Consider the following 19,541-nt stretch of genomic DNA (forward strand, 5'->3'; position numbering starts at 1 on the left):
AGCCGCTCCCCCACCGGCCGCGGCTGGGGTGGGGGAGTGGCCAAGCGCACCGCCCTCCTCGGCGCCCCTGTCCCCCGCCCGCCCCGGGCACGCGCCCCTCAACCTCTGCAGCACGTGCACCCGCCCGCGTCCCCGCGATGTGCTTTCGCGTTTGGGGGGGTCAGATTTTGACCTGGACAGCCAGACTTCCCGACCGTTTTGTGGGGGCCTCCTGGAGGCCATGGAGCCCGTGCCGCCTCCAGCCGGCTTTCCGGTAGCCCACAGAGGGTCGTGGCTGTTCCTGGAGGGAAAGAGCTGGCCCGGAAGGGTTATGGGGCAGGGCAAAAAGAACGTGATAGGAGGTGCATGTGTGGCCAAGGACACACTTCCCAGCCTCTCTTGCAGCTAGGGCAGCCATATGTCACAGTCCTGACCAATAAAGTGTACACAGGGGTTGTGAGTGGGCATCCGGAGGGTCTGGACAAAGGCCCCAGCCCTCTTGCCCTTCCCTGGTCCTCTTCTTGACTGGGTGGGACCCTAGTGGTCAGCTTGGGATCATAAGGTGGCCATCAAGAAAAGTCCTGGAAACCACAGCCCTGACACCCTAGAGCTGCCAAAGCAATTCTCATTATGTGGGAGAAATAAAACTCCAAAACTGTCCTCTAATTTCCTACCTCTGGCCAATGGTAGGCACTCCTTCCCTGGGGAAGCTACTGATGGCCACCACATCCAACTTAAACCTGGGCCTCACCTGCCCCAGGCAGGCCAATGAGACCCATGGAGAAACCGGGCCTGGTGAGGACACTTCCTCATAGTTTTCTTGTCTTCTTGGCCTAGGGTGTGGCTGGCACTGGCTGCAAGGCCCCCATTTCTAAGGCAAGCACTCATTTTCTCATGGATTCTACCATTTAATCTCCAGTGGAGCCAGTTAAGCTGCCTGCTCTATTGTCAGTTGGTTTTTGTGGGCAATGGATGGGCCGGGGGTTGACCCAATGAAGACCCACTCCCTCTTTCCTTCATTATTCATTGGCCCTGTGGCCAGGGAGGTAGGGTTTCCCACCTACCCAAAGTTAAAAGGCTTTCTCCAAGTTTTGTAACAGCTTGTACTTTATTACATATGCAACCCTGCCATACCTGCCAGTTGATCCCCCTCCCTCCAATGTTATCCTTGAGATATCAGCCCCCTCTTGGGGCCACTGAGCTCCCCCCCTTTCCTTCTGGGGTGGGGTGGTGGCATCCCTGAAGCAGGCAGTGGGCAGGGAGAGATTCACAATTGTTCATCGTAGTCCTCTTAAAAGTATTTACAGTTAAATAAGCACCCTTGGGAAGTGGCAAAGGATATTCAGGATGGGATGCAGTGACAGGCTACACCTCACCCACGGTACAGGTTGGAATGAACTAAGGCTGCTCTATCTTGGGCCTCAGAAGGTAGAGAAGGTGGAGTTCATTCTGGGATTTAGTGCAGGTGGGGCCTGTCCTCCCCAAACTTGTCCTGGTGGGCGCTGTTCTTCACATCTACAAGAGCCTGAGGAGGAAGCAAGAACAGGGTAGGTGAGAGACAGTGAGGACCCCTCTCCCTCAGCCAGGAGGCTGCCCCCACTCCAGCCCTCAACCACTGTGTCCTGGACTATCCCACAGCCCCACACCACACAAAATATTCACATGAGGCAGCTGTGCAGGGGGGTCTGTGTTCCCCTTACCCGATCACAGAAGGGGGGTGGGGGAGGTGAGTGTGCACATGTCAAGGGTCTTCCCAGGGCCTACCTGGTGGTGGACATAAGCCTGACAGAGGTAACACCAGGCAGACAGGTCAACATAGCTGAGGACCAGCGGGTGTCCAGAGGCTTCATGGTGTTGGATCATATGGGCGTTGATGTAACGACTGCAGTAGACCTGAGGTTGGGGAGTGTCAGATGGGGCTCAGCACCCACATATGGTTTGCTCCTGGGCCAACCTTCACCCCATCCCCTTCCTCTGCTCCGTACCTCATAGCAAGACAGACACACCCAATTCTCCTGGTATGTTCCACAGTCCCGACAAGGTTGGGTAACATTCAGGCCTGCTGCAGGTATGGGGCATACTGCCACCAAATGGGGACACCAGGACAGTGGTGTCACAGCATAAAACGTGACCTGGGGTGGGTTGGTAAAACTGAGTAAACTGGGGGCCCCATTTCCCCATGATATGTCCCTACATCACATGTTCTTATCTGGAGACACAAATGAACAAGAGAAGGAAGCCACAGTCCCAGCCTCTCCCTAAGCTCACCTGGTCAGTGTCAGCAAGGTCCACAAATCCCTGCATCAACATCGAATCATCTATGTCCTGACCTCCAGCTGCCTCTCCTGGTAGGCTCTCCTCTTCTGGGGTCTGAAATTCCAGGGCCTCCTGGATATACAGAAGCAAAAGATATATCAGAGACACCCGATTCTTGCCCCTTCCTTCCCCTACATGGTTGTGGGGAGCCTTACCTGAGCTTTGTTGCCAAGTTCCAAGGTCCTGAGACTCCTAATCAGCATACTGGGGCATGACTGGGGTGTGGCTCCCTGCATGAGTGAGACTGGGGGGGTCTGGTTGTCTGTGCATGAGGCTAGAGGAGTTTGGATCAGCTCAGCAGCCCCCACAGCCTTCTCTGAGGTGTTCTGGTCCAGCGTGACTCCCCCAGCAGCTGCCTCTGAGGTGGTCTGGCTCAGTGTGGCTCCCCTCAGAGTCTTCTCTGAGGTGGTCTTTTCCAGCATAGCTCCCCCCACAACGTCCTCTGAGATGGTCTGGTCCAGCGTGGCTTCCCCCATGGCTGCCTCCAAGGTGGTCTGGTCTGGCATGGTTCCCCCTGTGGCTGCCTCCAAGGACTGATCTTGAATGAGTGCCACCACAGCTGTCTCTGACATAGTCTGGCCTGGAGTGAACTCTTCCACAGATAACTCTGAGGTGGCCTTCCCCATGCCTGCTTCCAAAAGGCTCTCTTCTGTAGTGGTCATCCCCTTAGCAGACTCAGGATTGGCTGATTGGGGAGTATTATCGATGACCAACTTAGAACTGGAGGTTTCCTCCTTGTCTTCTACCTCTGGAACCATGGAGGGAGATCATTGAGTGTCGGTGCTATCCCCTTTCCTGCCTTAAATTCTTGTTCCCTCTGGCCCCCCTCCTTTCCTGAATCCCCCCATTGCTCCCAGTCCCGTATCTACTCACTCATGACCCGCAAGCTGCGCCAGTATCTGCGATGGACTTGGATGGTCTCAGTAATTGAGGCCAGGGCCCTCGACTGAGGGGGTCGCTGCAGGGCCAGCAGGGGTGGTGGGTCTCCAAGGAGGGAGCGGGTGCAGGCAGCCACGGACTCCGAGATGGATGTCAGGTTATAGCCACCCTTTGTTAAGGAAAAGGGGAGGTAAAGACATGGTGGGGGTTCATCAGGGAATCTGGAGGGCAAGATGTCCTGCGTCCCCAATTTTCCCCACTCCCCAGGGCCCTGCAAGTCTGGAGTGGGGGGTCCTGGAACAAGTGAGTAGAACCACAGTGGTAAGACAGGCAACACACATGGTGTCAGGTGGTTGTTGGGTGGAGGGGATAAATTGCTTGTGATGTAAAGTGCGAGATAACAATAACAATACTGATAATAGCATTAGGAATAGTCGACATATATTAAGTGTTTGTGCCAGACCCTATTTTAAGTATTTCATGCATATTAACTCAGTTAGTCCTTACAACCACAGGTGCTCCATGTGTACAGGAAGCTGTCTTCATACCACATAGAAATCTGTCTTCACACTGTCCAGGGACCCCTGCCCTCACACCATACAGAAACCACTGGCCTGACCTGCACAAGATGCCTGCTGTGAATGCATACAAAAGCCCCTGCCCTGACCTAGGACAGGAGCAAGTAGTCTTTCTCTCTACATGAACCCCTCTCCTGATCTTTTTCACACTCTACATGAACCCCAGTCTCTACTCTTTTTACAGATAAAGAAACTGAGGCTCAGAGTGGTTAGATGACTTGTCTGAGGTTACAATAGCTGAAGAGGCAGCACTGGGGTTTGAACCCAGGCTATGTGACAAAATAACCACCACCCTGCCCTGCCACTAGCAGTCCTGGGCACACTGCAAGTGAGACTTTTTGCAAGCCAGTTAATTTCTCTGTGACTTGCATTCCTCATCTGTAAAGTAGTGAAAACAACAGCACATATTGCTGAGAGGGTTAAATTAATATCTGAACAAGGCATAATAGTAAGAAGATACAGCATTTACACAGGGCTTACCATACGCTAGGCACTCTTTCATGATTAGCCAGCCCCATCTTACAGATAAGGAAACTGAGGCACAGGGGACAGGGGCACTGAGTCATTTACTCAGGTCAGTGAATTCACTTTGTCCCAGCAACTTGTTAGAGGCAGCTCAGGTAGTGGTAAAAAGTTCAGATCCTAGAGCCAGGCTGCATGGATTCAAGCTTTGGTTCTACTATTAGTGAATGTGCGACCTCAGGCTAGTCACTATACCTGTCTATGCCTCAGTTTCCTTGATCTTGAGAGAGGAAAACAATGAGGAGTGCAGATCCTACCTCATAAGGCTGCTTTGTCAAGTAAATGAATTAATAATACGTACAAAGTGCCGAGAAGAGTGCTTCACACATAGTGAGCACTCAATAAAAGCTGTTAATGTTGGTGCTATTGTTATTATTAATGCTTAGTATGTGCCAACAATCCTGGAGGGGAAACTCAAAGGGGGTTTTAGGAAAATGCCCCGAGTGACACAGTCAACTCTTCCAAACTACCTTCTCGCCAAGGGAAGTGTTGAGAGAGTCTTACCTCTAGGATCAGGATAATGTGGCCATTGGCAAGGCCCATCAGCAGGTGGGTAAGGTGGGCATAACCCTCAGGCGACACCTGGCAGCACCCGAGTGGGTCCCCCAGGGCGGCATCAAAGCCAGCTGAGACCAGCACCAGTTCTGGGTTAAACTGAGGCAAGGAGAGAAGAGATACGTGGGCATGAGGGTGGGGGCTTCAGCAGGCAGTAAGTGATGGAGACAAGGACAAATGAAGACATGGAGATGCAAGTCAGAGAGATGGAGACTGGGAGACACGAGACGAGAGACCTGAAAATAAGGATGGGGAAGACAGGGAAACGTAAGAAATAGACTCAGAGACACAGACACACCAGACACAGATGTAGAGATGGAGACAATACAAATGGACAGATGGGGACATGGGACATGAGACATGGATGGAGACTCAGATGTTAAGAGATGGTGACATGAGAAACAGACAGAGACAAGCCCTCACCCACATGTACCCCAAGGTCAAACATGGGAAATACATGCAGAAGATACAGGGTTCCATACACAGTGCCAAAGAGAGGCACACGTACTCTCCATCACAGAAGATGCGAACGCAAGCACTGCACACGGATTGGATGGCCACTGCAGCCGCACATACCTCCCAGTCAGACAGCCCTGCACACATGACTGCACATCCGCCAGAGTCATGCGCACACACAGTTTCTCAGAGGGCCAATAACCCACTGCCACTCCTGCAGTCACAATCACATGCGTGCCATCACCACACAGCCACAAAGGTCACACACACTGTTGCACCCACAGGAAGTGGTCAGTTGCACACACAAAGAAGGTGGTCCCAGACACCCGTGCAGAGACACTTGTGTAGATCTGAAAGTGCACACAGAGCGGCACTCACATGCCTGCCTCACAGAATCAGTCACACACATGCGATTGGTGCCCCCAGCTCACCACAGGTCAGAAAGGCACACATACACATAGCCAGGGAAGACACAGAGATGGCTGCCACACATAGCCTCCCATATCCAGAGGGTGCCACACAGGCTGTCACACAGATAGCAGCATACAATCATATACAATGTCACACCCATCACACAGAGGAAAGATGGCGACAAATAGCCACCTGTGCAGAGATTTGCACACATGTACTAACCCCCCCCTTGTACATGCAGTTCCACAGATGCGGCATCACCCATGGCCACCTTCACACCCACACAGGCAGTCATGATAGCACACACATGGGACGCGGATCCAGCCAGGACACACAGGCCATCGCTGCACAACCCAAAGGCCCTCACGCACAGAGCCACTAGAGAAAGTCATCACACACACAGTCAAGACAGTTGTTCACACACACAATGCCACACAGAGAAGGCAGTCATGTATAGCCACCTGTGCACAGTCAGACAAATATGCAAGGCCATCACAGTCACCTTCCCCCCACCCCACAGCTGTCAATACAGCCATTCACAGTGGCTGTCACCCGGCAGTCAGACACACACTGAGGAGGAAGGCCACACTGCCACCTGCACAGGCATGTCCCAGGCATCCTGAGCCATACCTCGTAGGCAATGGGAAGCACCAGACGATGCCAGGCAGTCAGGTAGTCAGCATCACCCACGTGGGGCCCATTCCAGGCCACGTTGACAGTGAAGCCTGTGCCTGCAGCCCGGCCCACCTGGCTGCTGGCGCCCTCATCCCCCACAGGGAAGAAGGTGCCACGATCATAGCGGTGCAGGGACACGTATAGCACACTGCAGGGAGGGCATGGGGAGGGGCCATGGCTGCTTAGGGGCCCCCATGTCTCTGAGGCATGGCTTGCCCGCCTCCCTGCCCACACCCTTGCCCCTGGCCCCAGCCCCTCACCTGGGGTCCTCCTCAAATATGTGCTGAGTTCCATTACCATGATGGACGTCCCAATCCACGATCAGGATCCTGGTGGGGGGAGGGATAGCTCCTCAACAACCAGGGACACTTGCCCCCAGGAGAGGGTTGGGGCTAGACTCCTGGGGTCCACAAGGGCATTTATTGCTAGGGGACAGGACCCTGCATTTCTTGAGAAAGAGATGGGTGTCAGGCTTCTGGGTTCTATCAGTGCAAGGCTGAAAGCCCGATCCTGGGTCCTGAGGGCTTTGCAGTGGGCCTGAGTAAAAGTTGGGGGCTGGACCCTGGGCTCTTGTGGGTAATAACTAGGGAATTGGACCATGGACCCCAGGGTGCTAAGTGCCAGGGGCTGGATCCTAGGTCTTTTGGGGTAAGCACTGGGGGCCTGGACCTGGGTTCTGTTGGTCAGGATAGCTGTTAGGCGCCAGAGAGGCTGGGATGGGCCCTTGGATACTGTTTTATAAGTGCCCAGGTGCCACCATCTGGGGGTCCTTTGTGGGTAAACACTGAGTTCCATCCTTGGTCCTTTTCTGGGTAAGTGCTAGGCAACTTGATTGTTTCTGGGTAAGTCCCAGGGGCTGTATCACAGGGCATGCTGAGCAAGCACGGGGGGTGGGGGGGTCAGGAACCAGGTCTCCAGAAGGATCAGTATTTGGGGATCCCCAGAGAGTCCTTACCGCAGGGCACGCCCACTGATGACTTGGGCATGGCGAGCAGCCACAGCCACAGAGTTGAAAAAGCAGAAACCACAAGCAAAGTCCCGCTCAGCGTGGTGTCCTGGGGGGCGCACCACCGCAGTACCATTCAAGACCTGGGGGAGGAGCAGGGACTAAGATTGGACCCCCTGCCCTCACATTTGCCCTCCCCTTTCTTGTCCTGTTCCCTCTCAACTGTCTCCTCCTTTCCTCCTGCCTGGCTTTCCCAGTGAGCAGGGCCTCCTCCCTGGGGCCCTTTTCCTCAAGCCCTGCCCAACTCCCTCCGAGCCTCCATGAGTGGCATGTGGCCCTGTCTTTCCACTACCCCAGGACCTCCTCTCCCCTGCCCGATGCCCCATGCCAGAGAGGAAGCACCTCTCCTGCCAGCACAGCCTCCACCAGGCGGCAGACAGCGCCTGCGGCGAGCTGTGCACAGGTGAAGGTGCTGGGGCAGATGTAGACGGAGTCAAAGTTGGCGCTCTCGAGGTGCAGCTCCCGGCTTTTCATCTTCTCTGTGGCCCGAAGGCGATGCACGTACTCAGCACTGGAGGTACAGAGAGGAGCACCCAGTGGACAGTGTCCCGCAGCAGTTCCACACACCCTTGCACGGGGAGGGGAACCCAGCTCCAGCCCCCAGACCCCATCCACAGCCCCTGGAGCCTGCCCACATGGGCCTGGGGGTCTGACCTATGGCAGGTGAGCAGCTCAGCTTCTGTGGCGGGCCGTGCGGGCAGGGTGAGGCAGCGCTTGGCAAGGCCCAGCTCCTCCAGACTGCACATGATGTGCAAGATGCGCTGGGGCGTCTCAGGGTGGTAGCTTGTGGTGGGGTGAAAGCCAGGGGTAGGGGCTTAGTGCCTGGTGGGAAGGGGTCCACACACCCACTTCTCCCAGCCCTCTAACAGCATACCTGTCCCATAAGCTGTAGTGACTCATCATACGTTGGTCATAGACCAGCCCTGTGCGAGCTTGCAGCACTGGCCATGTCAGGATTGGAAGCGCAGGGGGCTCCCAGGGTCCTTCCTCATTCTCCTCCACGTTGTCCTCCTCCAGGGTCTCAGCTACAAGGGGGAGGACCCATTCACCCTACTCTCCCAATCTGGATTCCCGTAATTCTCTGGAACTCAGGTGACCCAAACATAAAAAGAGGTGGGAGGACTGAAACCAGGGCTCAGTGAGAGAGAGGGCCTAGCCCTCCCCCACCAAGTTGCCTTAGGAAAGTCAGAGGGGAGTCTGGAAGAGTTTCCCCCATGGCCCAACCCCCATCAAGCTCACTCGCTGTTTCCTACCTGATCTCACAAGGACCTCCCAGAAGGGCTCGAGGGCTTCCAGCGTGCAGGAGAGAGAAGCTTGGGCACTGGAAGGCAGGGAGTGGGCCATGTATGAAATGGCCCCTGGGTGGGCAGGGAGGGTCCCGTTTTTTTCCCTCCTCCACCTGGGCTCACCTCTGGCAGGGGGCACCAAGCGACTCCAGCATGGGGCAAGGGTCTCCCAGAAGGGTGTGAAGCGAGGCGCTGACACCCTCAGCCAGGGAGCGGAGGTTGTAGCCACCCTGGGGGGAAGAATAGTGAAGGGGGTTCAGGAAAGGACCAGGTGTTACCAGGGAAGAATGATAATGATAATGATACTAGAGTGCATACTACATGTCAAGCAACAAGGAACATAGAGGTTGACCTCATTTAATTCACCGGATAATGATATGCGGTGATTACAGTTATTATTATGCCTGTTTTACATAAGGAAAATGGAGGCACAAAGAAGTTAAGTGACTTATGCAAGGTTGTCCAGCTAGTAAGTGGAAATGCTAGGCCAGGAACTCCTGCTGGACTCCAGGATGCACAGACTGAGAGATGAAGGCAAGTCTCACCTCCAGAGACAGGATCAGCTTGCCTTCTGCCAGACCCATGAGCATGTGGGTTAGCTGGGCGAACCCTGCCGGAGTGGCGGCCATCTCGCCCTGGGGGACATGAAGAGTCAGCCTGGCTCCATGCAGCCCCTTCTGCCCACCTGCCACCCCAGGGAGCCTGCCTTACCTTTGGGTCCCCTTGGAGGGCATCAAATCCAGCAGCCACCAGGACTAGCTGAGGCTGGAACTGAGGGGGGAACAGACTACATGAGGCCACCTGCCCTCATGGCTCCTCCCTCAAGGTTGCCTCTCCCCCCAACACACTCCAGACCCCCAGGACCTCAAGGGCAACCGGCAGCAAGATGTGCAGGAAAGCAGCAATGTAGTCGGCATCCCGCATCCCCACCTGCAGGCATGGAGACATGATGGGGGACGTTCAGCCACCAGGGCTGCACCTTACTGTTGGGGCAGAGGGAAGGGTAGACACTGACCTGGTTCCAAGGCACATTGATGGTGTATCCTTGGCCTTGGCCAAAACCTGTGGTAGACCAGTTAGAGGCCTTAAGGTGGGGCCAGAACCGACCCTGCTCGTAGCGGTGAATGGAGAAATAGAGGACACTGGGGGCAAAGAAGAGGCAAGGGAGCTGGAGAAGAGAGTCAGTCCCCCCAGACACCCCCAGTCCACAGCTGCCACAGTTCACCCTCCTTTCCCCATTCAACCACTCATTCATTCGCTCATTCATTAATTTCCCCATTAATTCTTTAATTCGTAATCCAATCTTCCATTATTTATCCTTCCATTCAGTTGCCAATTTATTCGGCTTCCCATTCATTAATTATTCCATTCATTTACCCATTACCTCACTCACTCATTCATTTAGTTTCCCACTGGAACTCCTCCCTCAGCAACCATCATTGCCCCCTCAGTGCCCACTCAATTCCAGGCTCAGCTCTGAGACCCCAAGAGCTGTTGGGTCTATCCCAGCCCCTGGGGGATCCTGACCTTGTGCGGGACTCTAGATCATGTCTGCCCACCACCTGCCTGCGACCAAGGTAGTAACAGCAGGACAAAGCCTGTGACACTGGAGGCCCATAGGCATGGGTAAGTGCAAGCTAAGGCTGAGAAGAGCCTCAGGCCAGGCCAGAGAGCCTAATGATTCTCCTGAAGGAAGTGGGGAGACCCAGAGACTAGGGGTGAGGAGGGGTGGGACTTGGTTCTACATGTGGAGCTGGTGTGGAGGTACTGGCTAGGGCTGCCGTGAGGCCAGTGATGGGGCAGTTCCTTCCTCCCAGTGCATATAGGCCACCTCTGCTACTACTTCTATTTTATAGGGGAGAAAATGAGCACTCAGAGGGGTGAGAGGGTCCGACATGCAAAACAGATACTGAAAAGACATGGTGTGTGTGTTCTGTCAGAAAGCCTGGCAGGGGGCTGTGGGAGGGCTTCATCCTGATTGGAGAAAGCAAAATGAATAATCTATCATCCATCCATCCATCTGTCCACCTGCCTGTTCATCCATCTCTCTATTCATCCACCCTGCCTTGTTCCATAAAGGATTTAAGGCAGCATTTTTCTTCTTTTTTAGGGAAATACAAGAAATAGTGGTAAGGAATGAATCTAGACAAACTTAAGAGTCAAATTTTATTCTTTATTTTTTTTTTGACGGCTGATACAGGGATTGAACCCATCCAACACCTAGGTCCTTGTCCACACTCCCTAAAGTTGAGACCTGTCAGTGGGCATTCCCTGTCCCCATTCGGCAGAAATGCCTTTCAGGAGAACAGACCTACACACACCACAGCAAAGTAGTCCCATGACAGCCCCTACAACCGTCCTTCATTCTTGGGTATAAATAGCCAACTAAGGATCACTAGACATTTGAGGAAAACCACCAGCAGGAAAGAGAAGGACCAAGAAAAAATTCAACCAGCCTCTTAATAGAGAGAATTCAGAAAACAGAAAAAAACTTTAAAGCACTTCTAATCAGTACTCTATAATAAAGACAAGATCAGGAATGAGACGGCACAGAAACAGAGAGGAAGAAAGTGCTTTTGGAGATTAAAAGAATGTCTAAATACATAATTCAAGAGAAGGACCTGAAGATAAAGTTGAAATCTCCTAGGACACAGAGCAAAAGGAGAAAGAGATTGAAAACAGGATATAAAAATTAAAAGACATAGAGGATCAATCCAGGAGGTCTAACATCTAATAGGAGTCCTAGAAAGAGAGAATAGAGAAAACACAGTAGGAGAAACTATCACATACCTAACAGAAGAAAGCTTCCAAGGATTTGAGAAAGGCATGAGTCTTCAGATATAAAATGTCTACCCACTGCTAGGCAGAATGAGGGGGCCAGGGTGAAAGTTCAGAACAATAGGGATAAAAAGAACCTAAAACCTTGCAGAGTGGGAAACAGATTACTCAGGAATGAAAAGCAGACTGACATCAGACACATGTCAGCAACACTGAATGCTGGGAAATAATAAAGAAATGTCTAGAGAACAACCAACCTTAGATCAGATAAGGGGCCACGGGAGCTCAGAATCTACGGGGGAAAAGTGGATTCTATGTAGTCAGTTAGGGAGAAAGCTGGATAAAACAACTACTACTTAGTAATGTCTCTTACTGATAAAGACTTGCTCAATCACTTTCTGCAGGAAAGGTCAGCAGCATATACCAGACTTTAAAGCACACCAACCCTCTGACCCAGCAATCCACTATGAGAAATTCACCCTCAGATATACTCAGAGAAGTGCAAAATTATATATTTACAAGACTATTCGTGGTAGAACTATCTGTAATAGCAGAAACTGGGAAGCATCTTAAATGTCCAGAGGTACAGCCATACAATGGAATACTGTATAGCCCTTACAAAGAACAAGATGCTTTCAGAGGGACTAACACGGAGAGGTGTTCAGATATGTCAACAGTTATTTCTGAGGTGATGGGAATTATAGGAGACTCACTGCTTTAGATATTTCTGCATTAATTTTTTTTTAAACAAATACTTGGCAGTACTGTCATAATCAGAAAACATAAGAGTACTAATTTGAGATTCACTCCAACTCAAGGGTAAATTGGTGAACAAGATCTCCAAATATTTGTGGGTCAAATCCCATCTCTCCACTTCTTCTCTGTGTGACTTCTTAAACTGTAAGCCTCAGTTCCCCCATCTGTAAAATGGGGAACCCCAGCAGACACACAGAGAGCAGCACATATCCTAGTCCCAGGGTGGGCCCAACGAATGTGAATGCCTCTCCCTCCCTCCTAGCTCCTTCTGGCTGGGCCTGTAATGGTGTGGGGTGGCTGGGAGTCTAGCCCCTAGGCAGGACTTGGGGTGTACCTGGGGTCCTGGTCGAAGGTGAACTGCGTTCCTTGACCATGGTGCACATCCCAATCCACAATAAGGACCCTGTGTGCGGGAGAGAGGGGGCTCTGTGCAAGGGGATCAAGGTGAATCTGAGGGAAAAGCCCAGACCAGGATACCCCACCCTGTGCCACTCCCATTGTGCCTGCCCTCTGCTGCTGACCTCTGAATGCCATGCTTCTGTTGAGCGTAGCGGGCAGCCACAGCCACATGGTTAAACATGCAATACCCATCCATAAGACTGTGCTGGGCATGGTGTCCAGGAGGCCTGGGCAGGACAGGGAAGGCCACAGGTTGGGGATGTCTTCCTCTGCAGAGACAGACTCTCCCCTGCTCCCTAGTCCTGGACCAGCAACTCCTCCAATGTCAATGCCTGTAAGTCTGCCAGGAACTGAGTAACCGGGGCCCTCAAACCCTCACCTCCCCCCTTCCCCCGCCAATCTACTGCTCTCTCTCCAAAGGAGACTTGAGAATGTTCATTAAAATTATCAGTGGGTATTATTCTCATACCCAGTCACTTTGCTGCGGGGACTTAGCCCACAACCTATATAAGAAAAAGGGTGAAATAACAGGTTTATAAATATACCACCATATTTTCTGTGGCATTGTTTTGAAACAGCAAATGACTGGGGAAAGCCAAAATGCCCATATGTAGGGGACTGGTTAATTTAAAGTGCATTTACACAATGGGATTCTCCTGGAGTCTAAGCTACATATTGTGTGAGAAAGTTTTCTGAGATATGTAACTGAAAAATGCATGGCATGGAAGGGAGTGTGTCAAGTGCTACCACCATTTGTGGTTAAAAAAAGGGGAGGGAGGAGAAAAGCTATATTTTCTGCATTTCATCAATTCTGGGATGCCAACAATGATCAGATGTACCATGACTTTACATGCCAACAACAAAGCAGAAAATACTGCCAATTAAATTCTGAGACCTCATTGTTTGTAAGATGCATCTGGATTTCAAGATGTTACAGATATGAAAAAATGTATGCCGTAGAATCAATGAAATATGACATTTATTTTTTGAATAAGCCTATTTGTGGGAGGACACAGGAATCAGGTTATGACTACTTCCCAGGATAGGAAGCAGGTATCTGGGCGACAAGGGTGGAAGAGAGACTTTTTATTGTACCTCCTTTTGCACTTTTTCACTCTTGAACCACATAAATATATTACACATACCAATACATTTTACATTTGAGTGAAGGATTTTTAAAAAATGTAACAAGTCAAATGCTCGAGGATCCTACCTGATGATGGCCATGCCATTCTGGATCTCAGCCCCCAGGACCGCATCTACCAGCCTGAGGACAGAGCCTGAGGCCAGGCAGGCACAGGTATATGAGTTCTGGAGAGACAGTGGGGAGCCAGAGAGGGAGTGAGGGAGAGAGCAGCCCTATCCTTTCAGCTGCTTCCCCCAGGATGGGGTGAGCACGAAGGGGACCCCAGGATTGCCGCCGCTCCCTGTCTCCACAGTTCTCATCCATACCGGATGCAGATAAACTGAATCATAGGTGTCTGCTAGGATGCGGAGTTGCCCCTCATTCATATACTGGGTCGTCTCCATCAGATCAATGAATTCTAGGCTGGGGACATAGACAGGGGATGAGGTTCAGGGCCAGCTCCTCCATCCCCTCCCCAGCTGAGCCCTCCACACACCAGACCCCTGGTCAAGTCAGGCCTCCCCAGCTGTCAACTTGGGGGATAGGACACATTCCCTGTTTCTTCCCTAGCCTGCCTCACTCCAGTAATATCCTTTGCTTCCCTGCTCTAGCCACACCAAACCCTATTTCCAGGCCTTTGGCAGACTGTTCCAGCTGTCTGTTCCTCCCTTGCCTCAGCCCTCCCCTTCATCTGACTCCCTCTTTTTCTCCTCTTAAAGATTAGCTCAGATACCCCCTCTGCCAAGCTACTTTCCTTAGCCACACTGCACCAGGCCTCTTACTCTGGGTTCCTGCAGCCCCCTGAGGGAGCCCCCAATCACTGTCTGCACATCCACCATCTGTTTATGCTACCAGATTATAATAACAATAGCTCATCATGGGCTAATATGTCAGGCCCCGTTCTAAGCCCCTGACACATACTGAACTCTCCTGAGAAACTTGGGTTTACTAGCCCCATGTTATAGGCGATGACACAGATTCAGAGAGGCTCAGCCACTTGCCCAAGGCCGGCCCCAGAGTCCATGACATTCCTTCCCAAAGCATTCAGCCTGCTCTGGTTGGTCCAGGGCAGCCTCCTCCCCATCCCTACCAGGCTCCCCAGCCTTCACCTGTGAACCAACATTAGCTCCTCCTTTTCGGCAAAGCGGGCCTGGGGAGACATGAGGAAGAAAGGGCTAAGGTACTGGCTGTGCTCAGGTCCTGCCAGCTCCCTGCCCTCCACCCAGGGTGTTGGCTAGGGACTCACCTGAAAGGACACACAGCGATCCAGAAGGCCCTCCTGGATCAGCTGCTCCTTGATGGCATGGAGCCGCTCAGGGCCTTCAGGGAAGCTGGGGAAAGGGAGATGCAGTCACACACACATATACATGGGGACACTGGGGAGCATCACATCTGCTCACACCACATCTCCCCATTCACCCTTCCACAGCTGCTCATCCCAAAACTACAGTGTCAGTCCTGCCTCCTGTCGGCTCTGGACTCTGACCCTCTACTCACCACCACGACTGCTACTACCATAACCTTCCACCCGGGCAGTCACGTCATCTCTTCCCAGGCTTCACTGCTTCCCCTTTGCTCCCCCAACAGTCCTTTCTTCCCACAGCAGCTAGACATTGGTTAAAACCCTAATCATAGGGCTGGTTGTTTAGTTCAGTTGGTAAGAGCACGGAGTTGGTAACACCAAGGCCAAGGGTTCAGATCCCCTTACCAGCCAGCCACCAAAAACAACCAACACCCTAATCATATCATGTCCCTCTGCTACTCGAAACCCTCTCATGGTTCCCATCCCATTCCAAGTCAAAGCCAAAGTCCTCTCCATGCCTAGAAGGCCCTAAACAATCTGTCCACCATCACCTCTCTGACCCCATCTCCTACCACTCTCCCCTCCCTTGCTCTGCTTCCCCTACACTGATCTCCTCCCTGGTCCTCAATGGAACCAAGCACTCTTCAGCCAGCCCCAGGGACTTTACTCTAGCTGTCCTCCCTGCCTAGAACACTCTTTTCCCAGATGTGTCCATAGGTCACTGCCTTGCCTCCTTCAGATCTCTGCTCAAATGTCAGTGGGCCCTTCCCTGACCGTCCTATTGAAAACTGAAGAGTCCCCTCTGCTGCACTTCATACTATTCTCCTGCCCACTTTAAGTGTCTCCACAGCACTTCTCTTCCTAGCACACTGTATCACTTGCTTTTTCTTTGTTTACTGTCTTCCCCCTTCCCCTTGAAGGCAGGAGTTTTGGTTTGTTTTGTTTACTGCTGTACCCCTAGCTCTTCAATAGATGGTACATATGTTTCCCATAAATGAAGTCTTTTGCCATCATGAGTTAGTCTTAGGTTGGACTAGGGGAGATAGATACTAAACTGGTAAACACAGAAGTATAGTAATTAACAAAGAATGTCATGGGCTAGGAAAATATCTAAGATCATGTGTGGGAATATGCTAGGAGCCAGGCAAAGCCCTCTCTGAGAAAGTCTCCTTGAGATGTGAAAGTTGGCTAGGAGCAGAGAAGGTAGAAACGAATCTCTGGAAAAGGTATTAGCCACGGTAAAGACCCAAGGCGAGAGGGTGCCTGGCAAGTTGGAAGAACAGCAAGGGAACCAGTGTGGGTGAAGCAAGGCGAATGGCGGGGGGGGGGGGGGGGGAGATTGGATGAAGAGGTCAGAAAGGTGAAGTGGAGCCAGATCACATGAAACCTTAGAGACCAGGATGAAAAATTTGGACTTTACGTTGAGGGCGACAGTCTGCCCTTGAGGTATTTTTAGAGAGAGAACATCATCTCATACATAGTGTTTAGGCTGCTTGTGGAGAACAGACAATAGGGGTGAGGCTGGAGGCAAGAGACCAGTGAGGAGGCCTCTGCAAGTCTAGGTGAGTGGTGATGGTCATGGCAGTAGAGGTGGTGAGGAGACGTTAGATACCAAATATATTCCAAACATAGAGCCAAAAGAATCTGCTGATTCTTTTGAAAAGTAGAGTGAATGAGAGGTCTAACCCTGCTTTTGCACAAATGTCTCTTCCTTAAGGAAGGCTGGGAACCCTTGATGCTAGTCTAGGGTCCTCTGTGAAACACTCTTGAATGCCTTGGTCTTAAGTCAGTCTTCACTCAGCACCTCATACTGCTGTTGGCTGTCTAATGATCTGTCCTCCAACTCATTGATTAGCTCCCTAAGAAGGGACCCTGTCTTGTTTGGCACATTTGTATCACCAACTCCTGATACACAGCAGGTGCTCAATAAGTGTTTGTTGGCTAAATGAGAAGAACCCTTTCAAGCATGATTCCCACCTCCCTAAATGATCTGCTTTCAGTCTCCAGGGTGGTGTAAGAAAGGATATATTCTTGCTAACGAGCTCTAAGTGTGATTTGGGGACAGCTTGAAGTACTCAGCCTCACCTGTCATCCCAGAGGCAGTGGAATTCATTTAGCTGCTCATCGAACACCAAGCCAGTTCCAGCCAGTGCCTTGGCTTCACGGTTCAGATCCTGCAGGGAAAAAAAGGGAGGCACAGATCCACTTAGGGCCTGAGTCAGACGGAACATCCCATACTGCCCAGGGTTTTGAATGTCACAGGAGGCTAAATCGTGGCCAGGCTCCTCTCACCAGCCCTTGCAGCCCCATGACTAGGTCTTCTTCGGGTGCTTGGCTGAGCTTCTTCGCTTTGCCTTTCTTCTTCACCTCCGCTAGATTGGGGCTGGAGCGGGATACAGCGCCCTTCTTAACATTTCGCTTCTGCCAATCAGAGAGAAGGGTCAGAGTCCAGGGCAAAGTCAGCTTGCTCTGCCCCCCCCTCCCCCACTTATCAGAGCAGGTCTGGGAGCCTCACCGAGGAGACGCTGGAGTCGTGAGGGGGTGACTGGGGGTTGTGCCTACTCCTTCGCTGCCTGGTTGTGGTGGAATCCTGGCCGGTGGAGGTCATGGTCGGGGGGACTTCGCCCCTGACGAGAGTCTGGGGGTGAGGTGGGGAGGTGGAGGTGGTTGTGAGGGGACTGGAGTGCCCTGAGGACCCCAGATCTTTGCCCCCTTTTAGCCCCCACCCCCATACTGGATTCCATCACTTACGCTATCCCATTCCCCACCGCCTTCTAAACGCCTCTCAAGGCCCTCTCCGTCGCCTGAGGTGTTCATTCCATCCGGTCCTGCTCATTCCACTAGACTCCACCCCTTTTCCACTATTCTCTTTCAACAGTCTTGCCCTTTCACTGAGCAATTAACCCCCGGGCTCAGTCCGTTCTAGGGACTGCCCTTTCCAGCCAGTCACCGCCCCTTCCACTCTACCAAACCCCAGACCTTTTCATTGCTCAACGCCGCGCCCAGACCCCGCCCCTTCACAAACCTGCCCTTTGCGGCCTATCTCCCAGGATAATCACCCACCCTTTCCCTCAGCCAGCCCCAGCCGCGGCCTCGACTCCACCCTGAACGACTCACTTAACTCCACCCCTAATCGGGCCGGACCGATACCTTTCGCTCCGCCAGATCCCGCCCCTAGCGTTTCAACCGGCCCCGCTCCTCAGGGGACTGCTCCTTTCCCTCCACCAGACCCCACCCCTTGTCCAGATCCGACCTCTAACGTTTCAACGAGCCCCTTCCGCCAATCTCGAGCCGCCTCCCACCAGCCTCCGCCCCCGTCCCGCCCCACCGTCGACACCGCCAAATCCTGTCAGCTCCACTCACTGGGCGCAGCTCCTTTCTCAAACTCCGCCCCTGGCTCGCGCAGTCAAATTCCTGGCGACCTGTGCGGCCGCGACTGTCCGAGTCCCTGTTTTCCATTGGGCCGGGTCTCTCTACTGCCCACCCAGGTCCCGCCTACAGCGGGGATTGTGTCGCAAGGCCGCGCTCGTCGCGGCGGACACACCTCTCGCGAGCTCTCAGACCGCAGGCCGACGCGTACGGGCGCGACGCGGGCCGCACTGCGCCTGCGTGAAGAGCGGGCCAACGGTTGGAGACGCAGCTCCGGCTCAAGCTTGCCCCGCCCCCCGCCTCTACAGTCCTGGCTCTCAGGGCCACCGTCCATCCGTCCCTATCAGTCACCTCAGGAGCTCTCCGGACCCGCGCCAACTCTGCCGCGCGGTGACTCGAGAGCAAGCAAGGAAGCGAATGAGTTAGGCAGGGCGTCTTCTCTTCCCCCTGGGCTTCCCGCGCGGCGTGCCTTGCCGTGGTGACGTAGCGCGGGCGGACTGGTAGCTGGGCCGAGAGCGAGGTTGACACTTGGGCGATGGCTGGTGGCGGCCAAAATGGGAGTAGCGATGGTGATAAATGTTGTGAGGATTTTCTTAGTTAAAATTCACTACGGTGCACAGGAAGCAGTCGTGGAATGTTAGCTATTAATATTCCGCTGCGAAAACGGGTGGTGGGGTGGAAGGAGTCTTAGTGGAGGCAAGTAATGGTAATGATAGCCAGTGTTATGTGACAGGCGTTGTTGTAAGCCACAGTTCTATGAGGTAGTTCCCATGATTAAGGCTGCTTTGCAGATAAGGAAACAGGTTACGGGACTTCGCCATGTGACCTTGGATAAGTTGCTGAACAGCTCTGTGCTCAGTTTCCTCATCTGGAAAATTGTGATAATAATAGTGCTGGGGCCAGAATGGACTCCGGGAGGGGAGTTTCTCATGGGCGGCAGCTCTCCCTATCTGCCCCCTCCACCGGTTAACCTCTGCTCCCAAGCTGTAATAGAAAGCGTGTGTGGGGGCCGGCCCGTGGCTCACTCAGGAGAGTGTGGTGCTGATAACACCAAGGCCCTGGGTTCGGATCCCTATATAGGGATGGGCAGTTCGCCCACTGGCTGAGTGTGGTGCTGACAACACCAAGCCAAGGGTTAAGATCCCCT

The 19,541-nt window shown here is 52.8% G+C and overlaps 1 protein-coding gene across 8 annotated transcripts; it reads right to left on the reverse strand.

The window, feature by feature from the left end:
* Positions 1 to 1,068: 1,068 nt before the first annotated feature.
* On the reverse strand, positions 1,069 to 18,814 carry HDAC6 (histone deacetylase 6). 8 transcript variants are annotated; one of them, XM_063083770.1, is made up of 29 exons: positions 18,746 to 18,814; positions 17,541 to 17,663; positions 17,318 to 17,446; positions 17,111 to 17,199; positions 14,969 to 15,053; positions 14,832 to 14,872; positions 14,049 to 14,145; positions 13,810 to 13,907; positions 12,719 to 12,823; positions 12,532 to 12,600; positions 9,679 to 9,805; positions 9,528 to 9,593; positions 9,375 to 9,434; positions 9,209 to 9,298; positions 8,787 to 8,893; positions 8,631 to 8,698; positions 8,252 to 8,402; positions 8,032 to 8,160; positions 7,720 to 7,888; positions 7,327 to 7,460; positions 6,632 to 6,700; positions 6,327 to 6,519; positions 4,779 to 4,928; positions 3,169 to 3,343; positions 2,451 to 3,043; positions 2,248 to 2,367; positions 1,965 to 2,111; positions 1,744 to 1,872; positions 1,069 to 1,504 (listed from the first exon to the last, which is right to left on the reverse strand). In XM_063083770.1, exons 2-29 carry the CDS (start codon positions 17,631 to 17,633, stop codon positions 1,436 to 1,438), a joined length of 3,552 nt encoding a protein of 1,183 aa, XP_062939840.1. In that variant the 5' UTR covers positions 17,634 to 17,663; positions 18,746 to 18,814; the 3' UTR covers positions 1,069 to 1,435. The 8 variants fall into 8 exon arrangements, with proteins under 8 accessions (XP_062939840.1, XP_062939841.1, XP_062939837.1 ...); XM_063083771.1 differs by lacking the exon at positions 18,746 to 18,814 and adding an exon at positions 18,389 to 18,445; XM_063083767.1 differs by lacking the exon at positions 18,746 to 18,814 and adding an exon at positions 18,176 to 18,261.
* Positions 18,815 to 19,541: the final 727 nt, after the last annotated feature.

Source organism: Cynocephalus volans, chromosome X (genome assembly GCF_027409185.1).
Source record: "Cynocephalus volans isolate mCynVol1 chromosome X, mCynVol1.pri, whole genome shotgun sequence".
Lineage (NCBI taxonomy): Eukaryota > Metazoa > Chordata > Mammalia > Dermoptera > Cynocephalidae > Cynocephalus > Cynocephalus volans.